The 17,145-nt window shown below is 43.5% G+C and overlaps 1 protein-coding gene and 1 pseudogene across 1 annotated transcript in view; one reads left to right on the forward strand and one right to left on the reverse strand.

The window, feature by feature from the left end:
• Positions 1–3,811: 3,811 nt before the first annotated feature.
• The window catches only part of FLT3 (fms related receptor tyrosine kinase 3), a 74,782-nt gene continuing 61,448 nt past the window's right edge, over positions 3,812–17,145 (reverse strand). The window contains exons 20-25 of the mRNA XM_068526502.1: positions 16,158–16,285; positions 12,475–12,597; positions 10,528–10,639; positions 10,111–10,210; positions 9,545–9,650; positions 3,812–3,934 (exon numbers count right to left, since the gene is read on the reverse strand). Of these exons, the coding sequence (XP_068382603.1) occupies positions 3,812–3,934; positions 9,545–9,650; positions 10,111–10,210; positions 10,528–10,639; positions 12,475–12,597; positions 16,158–16,285 (692 nt within the window). The remainder of the gene's footprint in view (positions 3,935–9,544; positions 9,651–10,110; positions 10,211–10,527; positions 10,640–12,474; positions 12,598–16,157; positions 16,286–17,145) is intronic.
• LOC137752029 (large ribosomal subunit protein eL29 pseudogene) lies at positions 12,633–14,607 on the forward strand (annotated as a pseudogene).

Here is a 17,145-nt window from a genome sequence, read left to right on the forward strand (position 1 = left end):
TGGGATCCTCCCAGACCAGGGCTCGAACCCGTGTCCCCTGCACTGGCAGGCAGATTCTCAACCACTGCGCCATCAAGGAAGCCCCACACGCATTTTTAATTTGAGGCAAACTGGGAGTTGGAACTCGTGTGATCTTGCTGTTACCAGACTCCTTTCATTGGCTGAGGACTGAGCCAAAGCAAGATGAAGTCCTGGCAGAAGGAGGCCAGAGGGCCGAAGTGGACGGTGAGATGGTGAGGAGGTGGCCAGCGTGGGTGACGGGTCAGGCCTGCATTTAGTGTGTCCGCGGATCTAAGTAAGTGACTTAACCCTTCTTAGGCTTACGTCTCCGTTTCACCGTTAAACTGCCACAGAACAAGCTCCTACCTCACAATTTGTTAAATGAGAAAATCCATGTGAAGCCTTCAGCACAGCTCTGGAATATAGTGTGTTATCAACAAATCAATACAGTCTAAAGAATTCACCCAAGCGAACCTTGAGGACATTATGTCACAACTAGACATATCCTGCACGATGCCACTTATGAGAGTAGCCAAATTCAGAGAAGCAGAAAGTAGGATGGGCTGCCAGGGGCTGGGGGAGGGGGGAGAGGGAATAGGGAGTTAGTATCTAATGGGGACAGTTTCAGTTTGAGAAGATGAGAAAGTTCTGGAGATGGATGGTGGTGACGGTTGCACAACAGTGTGAATGTGCTTAATGCCACTGAGCTGTACACTGAAAAATGGCTAAGATATATACACTACTATATGTAAAATAGATAACAAAGACCTACTCACAGCACAGGGAACTGTAGTCAATATCTTGTAATAACCTATAATGAAAAAGAATCTGAAAAAGAATATATATACATATATATAACTGACCGAATCACTTTGCTGTACACCTGAAACTAACACAACATTGTTAATCAACTATATCCTAATATAAAAAAAATTTTTTTAAAGAGTATATATACATATATATGCAACTGAATCACTTTGCTGTACACCTGAAACTAACACATTGTAAATCAACTATACCTCAATTTAAAAGGTGGCTAAGGTGGTAAATTTTATATCATGTATATTTTAGTGCAAAAAAAAATCATCAAAGACTTTTCTGCCTCTTTAAGATAATTTGAAATTTAATACACGTTGGGTCTCCTGGAGCTAAAAAGATGTGTTTTTTTAGGGGATAAGAGCCCCTCCTTTTCTTTCTGTTGCTGATGGTGATTGTGGCACAGACAGTAGCAAATGTGAATTCTGATACATCGTTTATTTTTGACAAAAACGATAGTGGGCCTGGCAGGTGAGCTCAGACAAATCTGTTACTGAGAAGGTCCTTCATGTAGAGCTGAGGAGAGAGAAGCACGATCAGGAAGGAACACAAGCGGCGGTGGTGGGAGAAGAAGGGCTGCAGCTGTGATAAGAGGTCACGCGGGTATCTCCCTGCTGCAGGCCAGCCCCTCAGGGTGTTTTTCTTAATTCTGGGAATCTCTAGGAAACAGTCTTTGTTTTCAGTATAGGAAGCCAGTCCAGGCTCAGATAACATTAAGCAGAGAAGGTGCTCCAAGAAGAAGCTCAAACGCGCGTTCCCTGCGCAGATGAATGCACGGTGTAGAATAGAGTGGTAAATACCAGGTCCTCGGAAAGAATCTGACCCCAGGCTGCTCCATCACGGTCGGGAATGTGTAAATAATGCACATAAAATGCACCATCATTCCCACGGTTGGTGAATACATGAATTGACGTTGTCTGCATAGAGGGTTATTTTTCCTTCTAATCAACTGATTGGCCTTTTCTTTAATTCTGCTTCTTACAATTTGTCTGTCCAGAGACGGGCTGGAGTCCTGGAGCCTGGCTGCGGGAATGAAAACAGTAGTCCCAGGGCGCCACCTACTGGCAAGATTCCTACAAGGGCTCGGCGGCAGGGGCTGTCCAGGTGGTAGCAGCAACGCTTCTCTTAAGATCGGAGCTTGTAAGTTGTGTTCTGACACCTTTTTCAAATGTGTCGTTATGTCAGGGACACAACTTGACCCGAACTAAACCTGTGGTAAGAGCTGGGTTTAAAAGGGTCTAGTTTCATTTTCCCTTAGGAGGTTTTTATTTTTTTATTTTTTAAATTTTATTGAAGTGCAGTTGATTTACAATGCTGTGCCAGTTTCTACTGTACAGCAAAGTGACTCAGTTATACATGCATGTATATATATATATATATATATATATATATATATATATATATATATATATATATATATATATATATATATAAATATATATAAATATATAAATATATATATATATATATATATACATACTCTTTTTCATATTCTTTTCCATTATGGTTTATCACAGGATATTGAATATAGTTCCCTGTGCTATACAGCAGGACCTTATTGTTTATCCATTCTCTACAATAATAGCTTGCATCTGCTAAGCCCAAACACCCAATCCTTCCCTCCCTACCTGCTCCCCTAAGAGGATTTTAAATGCCATCCTTCCTTGGATTGGGAGTTTGGGATTAGCAGATGCAAACCATTATGTAGAGAATGGATAAACAATAAGGTCCTACTGTATAGCACAGGGAACTATATTCAATATCCTGTGATAAACCATAATAGAAAAGAATATGAAAAAAAGTATATATATATGTATAACTGAATCACTTTGCTGTACAGCAGAAATTAACACAACATTGTATATCAACTATACTTCAATAAAATACATTTTAAAAATAAAATAAATGCCATCCCTCCTAAGAAAATATCGCCTTTTAAATATCATATTTGGTACATACAAAAATTATGTTATTACGTATAATACCATGAGGGGGACTTCCCTGGTGGTCCAGTGGTTAAGACTCCACGCTTCCAATACAGGGGGCACGGGTTCGATCCCTGGTCGGGGAACTAAGATCCCGCATGCCTCACAGCACGGCCAAAAAATAAATTAATTAATTAATTTAAAAATAATAATAATACAGTGAGGAACGCCTGTGAACCCATTATACCACCCAACCCTTAAAACTTCAAATATCATGTGAAAATGAATAAATAGTAGTAATTGTATATTCACAGCTCCGTGTAATATCATGAGTGAATCTTAGCATAATGTAGGTGTTTTTTGTTTTTTTTTAAAGAAAGTAGGCTCTGGAAGTCTACACAGTGTATGACACCTTTTTTGTAAAGCTCATGAACACCGGGGCTGTTCTTCACACAGTCTGGGGCAGGAGTCATGGAGCCTTTCAAAAATATGACAAAGGAATTAGCCATCACCATAGGAAAAAAACACACAGGCACAAACAAAACATCTGACATGGTTTCAGTAGGTTCATGACTCCAGTTAAGTCTCACCCTAAATCTACCATGTAAACAATTCAATAACGAACATTTCTATAGTAGAAATTTTATTTCCATTCATAAAATATATCACTAAATAGCTGAAAAAGTTACATATTATTTTAAAACATAGATTTAAAAAATCATATTAGCTTCTCCTTAGCAAAATGCTTTTGTCTTATGTATTTACAAGAATATACTATACTTCAGGTACACAATTTTCACTCAAGCCAGCCTGGGAAGGCCTGTGGATGTAGGTAGATGCTCCGATAAAGTTAATTATCAGGTCTTCTTGCCTTGTGCAAAGAATGACTGGATTTTACAAAAGTCTCTTTGGAAACAAGAGTAAATACAGAGAGCTTCTAGAGAAAAGTCCAGCAAAGCAGCAGTTGAGAATATATTTTCATTTAGTGATGAAATTAGTCTTATTTTGGTAATCTACAGCCTGTTTAAGGTAGGCGGGGGGATGATGTCCTCAAGGACTAAATTGTTTCTCTAGGAATCTTCAACGTGAGCCCGTGGAGAGGGTAGCCCTGAGTCCACCTCTCTGCTGTAAGGTCGCCTGTTTTGGTAAACAGAAGGACGTTCCAAAACACGGCCATCCATGTTCTGATACATCTGCATGTGGGAAAGAGACAGGACACTGATTACCATCTGATGAAGACTTACGTGTCACATGCCTACATGGCAATTGTTACTTTTATTATGCATAGATCTTAGAGGATATTCTACATATTAATTGACAAAGCAAACTTCATCCTTTTATTAATGGAGAAATCAAGTCATAGTCAAATATTTTATTTCATTATTGTTTCTTCTTTTAGATGTAAAATCTCAATCTAGAAATCCTGAGGCCATGCAGAAAAACCATAAAAGAGAAAGGCCATTTATATACAGAATGCATAAACAACAAGGCCCTACTGTATAGCACAGGGAACTATATTCCATATCCTGTGATAAACCATAATGGAAAAGAATGTATAGATATGTATACCTGACTCACTTTGCTATACAGCAGAAATATACCCAACATTGTAAATCAACTATACTTCAATAAAATAAGTTTTAATTTAAACTCAGAAAAAGGCCCCCCAAAAGATCTGTTCTTTATGCAGTAAATACAGAGAATTGATTTCTTGGGTTTTCACTTGGGAGTTTAGTGACTTTAAAAATTTTTGTCCAAAATGAAAACAGCTCTACTTTTTTGTTTCATTATAGAGTTAATGCACATTCATATAGATAAACTAAGCAATATAGAAAGATATATAGAAAAAAAAAGCTAAAGTCACCATTATAGCTAGCTTGCTGTTCACACACAATTTTGTGTCGGGAGGCTCGGACTGTAGTTTCTGTCGTAGAACCTTGTTTTGAATTACAAATACGTTGCTCATATGTTACATGTGTTACATCTTTTCACTATTTACTACACATGGGCACGTCTCATCTTTTTAACGGCAGCCTAGGGTTCCGCAGTACTGATGTACCATAGTTAAACTTTTGATGGATTGGTTGTATCACATAAACTGAAAAGTGCACACACGACCTTGTCTGTCTTTGGGATAAATGAGGGAAGTGGAATTGCTGGACCAGAGACGACGCACTTTTGAATTGTGAGTCACATCAGCAGCCTACCCTGCAGAAAGGTTTACTTATTCCTACGCCTATCTTCTGGGTCCGGGAACACTCTTATCCAGAGCCTTACCAGGGCTCCAGGGCCCCAGATGTGGAAGATGGTTCATACCCACTTTTGAAATTCTTTTTTTTTTTTTGTTTTAGTTTTATTTATTTATTTATTTTTGGCTGCGTTGGGTCTTTGTTGCTGTGCGCGGGCTTTCTCTAGTTGCTGCGAGCGGGGGATACTCTTCCCTGCGGTGCGCGGGCTTCTCATTGCGGCGGCTTCTCTTGTTGCGGAGCACGGGCTCTAGGCGCGCGGGCTTCAGTAGTTGTGGCACGTGGGCTCAGTAGCTGTGGCTCGCGGGCTCTAGAGCGCAGGCTCAGTAGTTGTGGCGCACGGGCTTAGCTGCTCCGCGGCATGTGGGATCTTCCCGGACCAGGGCTTGAACCCGTGTACCCCGCATTGGCGGGCAGATTCTTAACCACTGTGCCACCAGGGAAGCCCGAAATTCTCTTTCTTAAATGAGCTTACTAATCCTAGCCATTTTGTCTTTTCTATTGTCATGAATTCTTTTTGTTTCTCTCTTTTCCATTTTGTTAGATTGATCATGTTTTCTAGGGTCCCTTTTTTCTTCTCTGCTGAATCTGAGATTATGTATTATATTTCTCCTTCACCAGTGGTTATGCTTACATATTTAACACCCATTTTATTCTTGTGTTTATTTAACAGTGTGGCTGCTCCCACCGCAGAGCTCCTGCAGAATCTATACCTCTTCCCACCCTTTTAGGAAAGCCCTTTGCCTTGTTTTTTCAAAGAAGCCTCTGTTTTGGGTTTTCCCTCTTCAGTCTTAACTGCTTTCATTGCCTCGGGGATTTTCCATAATTTCTGGTCCACAAAGATCTCCTTCTTGCTTTCAGAGGCCATTATAGCCTCAGTTCTATCTTTTTTTTTTATTTAATAAATTTATTTATTCTTGGCTGCGTTGGGTCTTCGTTGCTGCACGCGGGCTTTCTCTAATTGCGGCGAGCAGGGGCTACTCTTCACTGCGGTGCGCGGGCTTCTCATTGCCGTGGCTTCTCTTGTTGCAGAGCACGGGCTCTAGGGCATGCGGGCTTCAGTAGTTGTGGCTCGCGGGCTCAGTAGTTGTGGCTCGCGGGCTCAGTAGTTGTGGCTTGCGGGCTCTAGAGCGTAGGCTCAGTAGTTGTAGCGCACAGGCTTAGTTGCTCCGCGGCATGTGGGATCTTCCCAGACCAGGGCTTGACCCCGTGTCCCCTGCATTGGCAGGCGGATTCTTAACCACTGCGCCACCAGGGAAGCCCCAGTTCTATCTTTAAAATGTATATATTTCCCATAATTTATAGGGGCTGATAGGAGAAGAGAGATGGCATGAGTTCAGGCGCCTTTCTGGAAGCAGAAGGCATGCCTGTCCCTCCCTCATCCCACTGCCACTGCATCATCCCTTCACTCCCTGTCTGCTCACCTCTCCGGCTGCAGTCACCTCCTAACCGGTGTCCTTCTTTTTTTCTGTTGCTTTTGCCATCCGAGGCACGCAGGAACCCAGTTCCCCAACCAGGGGTGGAACCCAGGCCCTAGCAGTGAAAGTGCCGAGTCCTGACCACTGGACCGCCAGGGAACTACCCTAACTGGTGTCCTTACTTTCGCTCTTTTGCCTTTGTTTTCCTAAATGTACTTTTATGCGTCCTTTCCTTCCCTCCATCCAGAAATATTTGCTTAGTACCCCCTAAGATCATGTAGCAACACATTTTACAGCTGAGAGAACTAAGCATGATGCTACAGCTGCGTATACCATGGTGAACAAAACAGATGTGGTCACTAACCTACTCTCATGTTGACATTCATTCATTTATTTAATAGCCAGTTACTGTCTCCAGACTAGGGGGTGACATCAGGTGATGTAAAGATGAGAGTACATCATCCTTGCCCTCATGGATCAAGTCTAGTGATGAGGCAGACAGACCCACAAAGCAAAACTATCACACAGCATGACTTGAGTTTCATGTAGAGGGATAGACAAAGTGTTAGGGGATTCAGAAGAAGGAACCTGAAATCGGAAGTTAGGGGAGAATTTGGAGAGGGGAAACTATTTGATCAGGCTCTTTTTTTATTATCGAGGTATAATCGACATGTTGTTACACTTGAAATTAGTTTCAAGTGTACATCACAGTGATTCACATTTGTATATATTGCAAAAGAATCACCCCAAGAATCTAGTTGACATCCGTCACCATACATAGTGATCTGGGTCTTTATAAAAGACAGATATTGAAGCATGTCTGTCCATTCTAAAAATCTCATTGGTTCATCAGTGTCTGAATAATGCCTTAGCATGTTATTCAATGACCTCCCTGCTCTCACTCCATACCATCAGGGTTGGGTTAGATCTAAGGTGTTAACCTGCAATTTCTAGATGTGTTTCCCTCCCCGTCTCACTTGTTCTCCAAGAGCCATCTTCCTTCCTGGTCTGTGATGAAGCCGAGACAGAGATTCTACAAAAACCATTCACGCGGGTGCAAGGAAAGATTGCGCCAGGCATGCTGGCCTGTTTTCCCACCCGAGAGACTGGACATGACATGTTAGGAGATGTGAAGAGAAGAGGTGGAGGGGCAGGGGCCTGCCCACTGTGGGTGGAGCTGCCTGGCATCGCTGTGCGGGACGTGCCTGCCTCACAGGTGACCAGCCAAGCGGCAAGTGGGGACCGAAACCCAGTGTCTGCTTCCCAGGCTTCTGGACTGAGCCCACAGCACCTGCAGGAGTAAGGGGCTCCTCCTGGGGTGCTCATCTCACCCCAGGGGTCCCATCCTCTAACGTAGCTAAAGGTGTTTCAGCTTGCTCTCAGCGCCTTTGATACTGGGAGGGAAAAGAACCTTCCATCGCGAGGGGCACGGAGCGGAGGAGACTGGGGAAAACGTGGAGGATGGTCCTGGAGCACAGATGCCCTCAGCTGAATCCTCATCCGCGGGGATCTTGCAGTTCAGCCATCCCTGATACCTCTGAGACCCCCCGAACAGAGGGAAGCGGGTTGGGACGTCCTGTGGGTGTGGGGACGTGAAAGGGGAACTCTGGCCAGATCAAGGTCGTCCTGAACAATGCCAAGGGCACCTCAGCAGCCGTGGACCCTCCATGCCGGTCACACCAGCTCTGCAGTCTTGTTTTCTTCCACATGCCCCCACTCACCCTATACTTTTGTTACAACCCATTATTTTCCATTCTACTTTCTCAGCGCTGAACCTTTATTTATATTACTCACCCAGCCTGCAGCATCTTGCTAACCCCCACCCCCCAGTGAGCAGCCAAAATCTACTCAGTCTTCACAGCTCACCTCAAATAACACCGCAGTGGAGCCACTGCCCAACAGGTAAAAATTACTCATTACTTGTTTTTCTATAAAACTCTGCTTTCGGTTTATTTTACAGTGTCCTTAACTGTTTACAAGTCATCTGCTCTGTAGCCTGTGAGTCCCCTAGGGGCTTTCCATCTCACCTTTTTGTCCTAATTCCCTGACAATACTGAATTTCCATATGTGATTAAAAAAAAAAAGTCATAACAGGAGGAGAAGACACATACCATCCACACAGGTCTCTGGAAAGACTACAGAATTGAAAATGGACTCCTCATAATGTAGAAAAAGAGGACGGACAATCCATTTAAAGACTCAGTTCATATTTAACTAACATTTATCACCTGCTAAGTGTTCCCCATGTGCTAAGTCTTTTCACATACATCACCTTATTTACTCCTTACAAATCCACAAAGATTTGTTAATCCCATATTTCAGATAAGGAAACTGAGACCCCCCCTCCCCCAAAGATTAAGTGACTTAATTAACTCATATCAGAAGCAAACAATGGAGCCAAGATTTGAACCAAGGTATTGGGAGTTCCAGGTTCCTTTGTTCACTTGGTCTAGGGGATGGCTCCTCTAACTACATCAGGTGGTACTGTTAAGGGTGAGAGTCAGCAAAGTAATTCCCAGTTCCCAAAGCTCAAAGGTCATCTGGCTTAGCAACCCATTTTACAGGTAAGAAAACTAAGGCCCAGTGCTGGTATTAAGCTCTCAGGACTCCAGGTCAATGCTCTTTCCACTCTATTACATGATTGAGTTGTATGATTATTCCACACAAAACCTTCATGCTGAATTAGGTAAAGTCAGTGGCTTCTGGAGGTCAGGGATTACGTTTTGTTTATTTGTTTGGTCCTCTGCACTGGTCACTTAAAAGCATTTAATTTCTTAATCAATTGGCTAAAATCTTCAGGAAAAGTTTTTCTTTTTTTCTTTCCCCCTAAAAACACTTATCCGTAAGTGTATCTAACCCCATACAACTCTTTTTTTTTTTTTTCAGGACAAGAGCAGCTTTACTTTTCTGAATGCTTTTCTTAATCTAATTATATTGATGAAGGATGGGTGGCCCTTTGCTTTGAGTTTAGGATTATGAGTTTGACCCCATACAATTTATAAAGAGCAACCTAGACCATTTGTGATGAGGAAGGCAACTTGATACCTTTGGCACTTAGGAAATCAGCAATGAGTGTTCTGAGTTTACAGAGTTCTTTCCTTCCTAACGATACTTTATAAGATGCTGTGCTGCCACCTACCGCTTCTTCCGCATCTGCCAGCTGACATCCTAAAAATGAAGTCAGGTTAGGAAAGGATGGCCGTTTCCTTGAGTCAAAAGCCCAGCAGGATTGCATTATAAAGTATCTGTAAAGACAACAGAAGAAGGAGCAAGATAGGAAATCTGAATGAAGCAAAATGGGTCACTTTCCACTTAACGAAGCACCATTTATTGCTCTGGAGATACTTGTTTATGGCATGTTTGTCCAGAGGCAAGTACTAGCCTAGATTCTGAACTCATATGAGAAAGGACAAATTAGATGATGCATTTTGACAAATACAGTGTGGACCAGAATTCAGGAGGAGGGTCCCTCAAGTAAAGGAACTGAAACCCAGGAAACGTTCAGTTATGTTCAGAAATCCCTGAAACCAAAAGGAAGAGTTTTCTTTCCTTTCCTTTTCCTTTCTTTGCTTTTCTTTCCTTTTCTTAAGAGGAATCATGGGAACTTCATACTAAAGAGTTTTACTTTTTTTTTTTCATGGGTTTGGAACTAGACAGGCTGTAAATTTCCGATTTCAGCCACTTTACGGCCTGACTTAAACTTACATTTCTTCCGTGGCGTAAAATGGCTGATCCATTTTAAATCCACTCTGGATGAGTTTGTAGAATTTAGCATCAGCTGGAATCCCGGGGTAAGGATTGACACCTGCGAGAAACAAGAGGGCATATAACCATCCACTCACCCTTCAGGTGTTTATTATTCACTCAACTGGCAAACACGATGGATTGTGGCTCCCTGGGCCAGCTCTGTGTGGTGCTGGGCAGGAGAAGCCACGTTCTGGCAGGCAGGACAGACCAACGGACATGAGCACGTAAAAATAAAGGGGCTCAGGCTGCAACAGAAGTAAGACTAGGCAGGCTCTGGGTCATGGCATTTCTTCCACCCTTTGACTTAGGAGTGAGGGAGGAGTGCAGAGGGGGCAGAATGCAGAAGCCCAGGGCTCAGGGAACTGCAAGTCTTACCAAGCGAGAATATTTCCCAGAGTAATATTCCGTATGACCAGACGTCGCTCTTAATTGTGTAGATCCCCTCAAACAAGCTTTCAGGAGCCATCCACTTCACAGGCAGACGGGCCTGTGTAAAATCCAAGCAGAGATCAAGGGTGGATTTTCCACGTACAAGCATTCCTTCTTTTCTCGTTAGCTAGGTGATCACTTTTATTCTCTCCCTAAGGCCACACTTAATGCTTCCTTGAGAAAATCATATTCCTCAAGTGGCCTTTTTTTCACTTTCAAATTAATATTGTAACATAGTAGCCTTAAACAAACAAACTTTATTTCTTTAAAACTCAAGCTTGCACTTGGCGTTGGTAAGTTTCACAGTAGACACTCGCTTCCTGCTAAGTAGCCAGGCACTTCCCCAGAGGTAAGTGGAGTATTTTGTTAAGGCATTTCTTGGAAGAATTTTAGTGGAAATGCCATCCACAAGAATGTGATGGGGGGAGCATACGTCATCGCTTCCAGAAATGACAGCAGGGGGGTTTCTGTGGCTTTAGTAATTCTCAGCATGAAAGGGGAGTTTTGAATTAGTACAGCCTCAGGTTAGAATCAAGACACAGGGACGGAGAGGTTCCTGGGGCTGAGCATTTTGTAGTATTTTCTTTTTCAGGGATTGAGAGCCCTTAACGGTGCACATTTAATCTGCCAAGTAAAATCAAAGCTCAAGAAAGATACCCTGTTTTAAATCCTATTCAAAAGGATGAGCTGGGAGAATCAAGCAGGCTAGTCTGGTTAATTTGATTAATTAAAGGGATTAATTGTGGTTCCAAATGGAATTCCCTTTCCTGCTTAAGAAACCACCAGCTAGTAGGGTAGAAACTTCATAGCCATTAGTTCATCCTATTTAAGACTGCAGCTACAATGAGGGAAGCGTAGATCCAAAATCAGCTGTGTGTTTGATTCTAGTGGGAACACAGTTTAATGTGATTTGCAACATGTACTGGACAACGGAGTTTGGTTGGTTTATTCCCATAAACGCTATGAGGTAAGTGAATACTCCTCATGGGAAACACTGTATCATCATGCTCGTGCACAGACGTGGGGCTCAGACCATTCATGTTCTAACCCATGTGCTGTGTAATCATGAGCAAGTGACTTTTCTGTGCCTCAGTTTCCTCAACCACAAACGGGTACTTTGAGGACCAAATGAGTCAATACACGTAAAGCACTTAGAATAGCGCTTAGCACATGGTAAGCACAATACCAGCATTTGTTATTATTATTACTTCACAAGTAGGGGCAATAAAGCAGAGAGAAATCACAAAAATGAACAGCCAAAAAGAAGAACAGGGGCTTAAATCCAGGCATTGTAATTCTTAAAAACCATACTCTTTCAACTATACACAATTTTATCATCTAGTATTTTTAGTAGTTCTCTTATAAGTGACACGTGTATCCTTAGGTTTTTCTAACAAGTAGATTCAGTGATGTTTTAGGTCTCCCTGTGTAACAGTAAGAGGATGGCAAATATTCATTAACTCACATTTGACTTAAATACTGTGCCTTTTTAAAATGTATATTTAATATTTAATTTACATGTTGTATTTTTAGAATGCTGTCTTGTAACGATTACCTATTCCCATAATTGAAAGCATAACTCAATAGTCACTTTATAGCTTAAGGAACTGAAATAAGTTTTAAGTAATGAGATTTTTTTAAAAAGTGTGGATTGCACTCAAAGGCCCCTAATTGATAGGTGTGATGCTATTTTGCTCAACTTTTATTACAGGTGGAATATTTCCGTGAAGCTGCAGAAAAACCTTGGAAGCATAAGAAAGCAAACTGCTGGGAGGAAGTTTTCTGAGGTTAACGTAAATCACAAATGCACTACAGTGAGTGCAGATGTTTAGATTAGTGATGACAAAAACACAAAATAACAGGATAAAACTACATGAGAAGCAGCGGCCTCACATTGCCTCTGATCACGTAGTTGGAATCACTCATAATGTCCCGAGCCAGTCCAAAATCACCGATCTTCACCATTTTCCCGTGGGTCACAAGGACATTCCTGGCTGCCAGGTCTCTGTGAACACACTAGAAGGAACAAACTGGGAGTGTTATTTACCATGATGTATATTATCACCGAGTACAATCTTTCTTCTCGTTTCAAGTTCAGTAGGAGTTACAGATGACGGAACTGTAGTTCCTCCAGGTGTCTTATCTTTACTGGGCCCTGAGCAATCATCACGATGTGTAACTAAGTGCGTGAACAATTCTTCAGCCGTTGGTGCTGCTTAGGGAACGTTCCCAGTGGCCAAAGGGGCCGGGTTCTGAGAAAGCAGGCCAACCCTAGCAAGGTGCGTATCTTGCTATAAATAAGAGACACAGCAGCAGGGCCTCTAAAGGGGTTTTCAGAGCACTCTTCTCTGGGGGGGTGGAGACAATGTCTTTTCTGATGGGAAAATATCTGATGGGAAAAAAATGGCGTAATATTAAAAAAAAAAAAAGGGGGCTTCCCTAGTGGCGCAGTGGTTGAGAATCTGCCTGCCAATGCAGGGCACACGGGTTCCATCCCTGGTCTGGGAAGATCCCACATGCCGCGGAGCAACTGGGCCCGTGAGCCACAACTACTGAGCCTGTGCGTCTGGAGCCTGTGCCCCGCAACAAGAGAGGCCGCGACAGTGAGAGGCCCCCGCTCGCCGCAACTAGAGAAAGCCCGCGCACAGAAACGAAGACCCAACACAGCCAAAAATAAACAAATAAATTTTAAAAAAAAAGGGAAAATACTAGAAGTTTGGGAAGGTTGACTAAAGTGGAATTAGAAACACTTCCTGAATTGAGAGGTGACGTGACTTTAACTCGAGTGGTTTGGCAAGAAAATTAGCTCCACAGAGGAAGATTTTAAAAGGAACAGGGACTTCCCTGGTGGCGCAGTGGTTAAGAATCCGCCCGCCAATGCAGGGAACACGGGTTCGAGCCCTGGTCTGGGAAGATCCCACATGCCGCGGAGCAACTAAGCCCGTGCTCCACAACTACTGAGCCTGCGCTCTAGAGCCTGCGAGCCACAACTACTGAGCCCGTGGGCCACAACTACTGAAGCCCGCGCGCCTAGAGCCCGTGCTCCACAATGAGAAGCCACCGCAATGAGAAGCCTGCGCACCGCAGCGAAGAATAGCCCCCGCTTAACGCAATTAGAGAACGGGGGACGGCCTAAAGGGAAAACGGGAGAGAGTTCCAAGAAACCAGATATACTTCAAAACATTCTTATTATCACAAGGCCAGGGGGAGAAAAGGCAGTGCCCCTTGACCTCCAATCGTGAGTAGTTTGAGAATTTACTTAACAACAGGCAGCAACAGGGCTGGACGGTCTAGGCAGATGCCTTCAACATCTGTGAAGAACCTGGTGACAGTACCACTGTAGACGCAGAGGTGAGAGAGGAGACATACTCCAACAGCCGGCAGGGAACGCGAGGAGAGGAAAGGGCCCGGGGACTGGGGTGGGGAAGGATTCTGAGACAGTGATTCTTTTCACTGTTGAGCAAGGACGAGGACGCCCAACTGTGGAAAAGAAAAGTAAAGACGGCAGCTCTTTCTCTTCGGTCCCAGGTGCTTCGGGATCTGTGGGCCCCGGTGCAGACGTGGCCAAGTCCAAGAACCACAGCATGCACAGCCACTCCCCAAAATGGCACGGAAATGGCATCAAGAAACCCCGATCACAACTATCTCTTAAGGGGGTGGACCCTGAGTTCCCGAGGAACATGCGCTTTGCCAAGAAGCACAACAAGAAGGGCCTGAAGAAGATGCAGGCCAACAACGCCAGGGCCACGAGTGCACTGCTGAAGCTGTCAAGGCTCTCGTAAAGCCCAAGGAGGCCAAACGCAAGGTCCCAAAGGGAGCAGCCACAAGCTCAGTCAGCTTGTCTATATTGCCCACCCCAAGCTCAAGAAATGTTCCCACATCACCAAGGGTCTCAGGTTCTGCCGGCCAAAGTCCCAGGCCAAGGCTCAAACCAAGGCCAAGGCCAAGGCTGCAGCTGCAGGTCCAGCTCCGGCTCCGGCTCCGGCTCCCAAAGATACCTAGGCCCCCATAAAGGCTCCAGAGTAGAGGCCTTTATCTGCCAATGTGGAAACAGAAGGACTGGTGTGACCCCTGGGCTGCTGTCTGCACGGGGCTGGTGTCCTCCTGTGCTATTGGTACAAGTAAACCTGAGGCAGGACCTGTCAGTAAAAAGGAAGGAAGGAAGGCAGGAAGGAAGGGAGGAAGGGAGGGAGCGAGGGAGGGAGGGAGGAAGGAAGGAAGGAAGGAAGGAAGGAAGGAAGGAAGGAAGGAAGAAAGAAAGAAAGAAAGAAAGAAAGAAAGAAAGAAAGAAAGAAAGAGAGAGAGAAAGAAAGGAAGAAAGAAGAGAGGGAGGGAGGGAGGAAGGAAGGAAGGAAGAAAGGGAGAGAGAAAAAAGAAGAGACAGCAACATGTACTTTCAATATCCATGAGTGAAAAAAAAACCTTGGGATTCTAACTGGGGTTGTGAGAAATATACAGATTAATCTGGAGAGAACTGACTTTTCTTTTTAAACGGTCAATCTCTCCCATATGAACAAAACAGAACTCATTTATTCAGGTCTTCCTTTTTGCCCTTTAATCAAGTTTCACAGGTTTCTTCATGAAAGAAACATATCTTACGTGTTTCTTGTTTATCTTAACCTGTTTCATAGTTTGGTTGCTCTCCTGGATAGAATTTTTTTCCTGTTCTTCAAAGCTATTGATTTATTTCACATTAATCTTTTTCTTAAAACTGGGATATAATTGATGTAATACATTATATTGGAGACTGTACATTTTTAAAGAAAAAGAAAATACAGCTGAAATTATTCTTTCCAAATTCAGGGAGAAAGAGGAGAGAGGAGGCCAAGAGAGGGCAGTGGAGGAGAGGGAGGAAGAGACTAGGAGACCAAAGGGAAAAGGAGAGGAAAAAGTTGGGGAAATAAAGAGAAGTAGTGGAAGGGAAGAAAACGAGGACAGAAAGTAGCCAGACGAATGGCTGAAATCGGTTCACAGGCAGCAGACGTCTGAGATGTCAGAGAAAAGCAAGACTGAAAGAATATTCTAGAAAGAATGCGAAACTGGGGTAGAGTCCACGGTGTGAGGGGTCTCTGAGGTCTTCACATCACAGCCCCAGTGGATCTGGGATTAGCAGACCCCCAAGGCTGCTGCCAGCCCACAGCAAACTCTCGAAAGAGACACCGGTGCCTTGGGCGGCTGGCTTGGCCTGAAGACCACCCGGGATCTGAGCCTCTGCTCACCCCCTGGGTCAAATGTAGGACACAGTCTAAACGATCTGAAGTGACTGTCCGACAGGGCTACACCAGGTTTTGAGGAGGGATTCCTGAGGACTTCCTATCTGGAAGCTTCAGGGACTTCGGACCGTCTGGGAGGGCTGTGATAACCATCATTTAATAAGGGATCCCTGACCTTTATACTATAATTAGCCAAGAGCCCATGTAACATCCTAGGTGACTCCAACTGTGAATGGGAGGGAAAGACAGACTTTAAGAGCTGCAAGTTAAAATAAACAAGAAAAAAAGAAAACCCCACATCTCTTCTTCAAAATTATCTTTTTGTTGTTGGTATTGTGAGTTTCCTTTTTAAAAGGAGCTTACCGACTTAAATTCCAGAAATTCCATTCCTTTGGCCACTTGATATGCAAAGCAAAGAAGATCTTCAAAGGTAAGTACATTCAAGTCCTCTTCTTCCTCCAGCCTTTTTTGGTTTTCATATTCAATTTCATCTGTAAAATACAACTGGTCCTCATTTTTGCCAAAATGCAAAGAAGTTGCCTTATGGAAGGGGGAGGGGCAAGACAGGGGGAGGGGATTTAGAGGTACAAACTATTATGTATAAAATGAGCTACAAGGATATATTGCAAAGCACAGGGAATATAGCTGATATTCTATAATGACTATAAATGGAGTAGAACCTTTAAAATTGTGAATCACCATATAGTACACCTGTAACATATAATATTGTACGTCGGCTACACTTCAATTAAAAAAAAGAAAAGAAGTTGTCTTATAAATCTCTGTGAGCACCTCATGTACCAATGGAGCTATTACATCATCTTCCTGGTGGCACCAGGGCTAACCTATTTATGCAGAGAACTGTGCAGCCCAGGAAGGGTCACCTAAAGATTCTCTTTGGTTAGAGGAGTGAATTCTCCAGCTCTCTGGGGATGAGTCAGGGGTTTCTTTTGCACTAGGTAGTTTTGTCACACTGGAAAAAGAATTACCAATTATCTACTACATTTTATGAACTGTTTGTGCACTTAATGTTCTTTTTTTTTTTTTTTAAAGGGGAATGAAACTTCTCATTGTGTGTGTGACACCACTAAAGTTTTTTTTTTTTTAATAATAAATTTATTTATTTTTGGCTGCGTTGGGTCTGTTGCTGCGCGCGGGCTTTCTCTAGTTGCGGCGAGCGGGGGCTACTCTTCGTTGCGGTGCGCGGGCCTCTCACTATCGTGGCTTCTCTTGTTGCGGAGCACGGGCTCTAGAGCGCAGGCTCAGTAGTTGTGGCGCACGGGTTTAGTTGCTCCGCGGCATGTGGGATCTTCCCGGACCAGGGATCGAACCGGTGTCCCCTGCATTGGTA

Source organism: Eschrichtius robustus, chromosome 18, assembly GCF_028021215.1.
Source record: "Eschrichtius robustus isolate mEscRob2 chromosome 18, mEscRob2.pri, whole genome shotgun sequence".
Lineage (NCBI taxonomy): Eukaryota > Metazoa > Chordata > Mammalia > Artiodactyla > Eschrichtiidae > Eschrichtius > Eschrichtius robustus.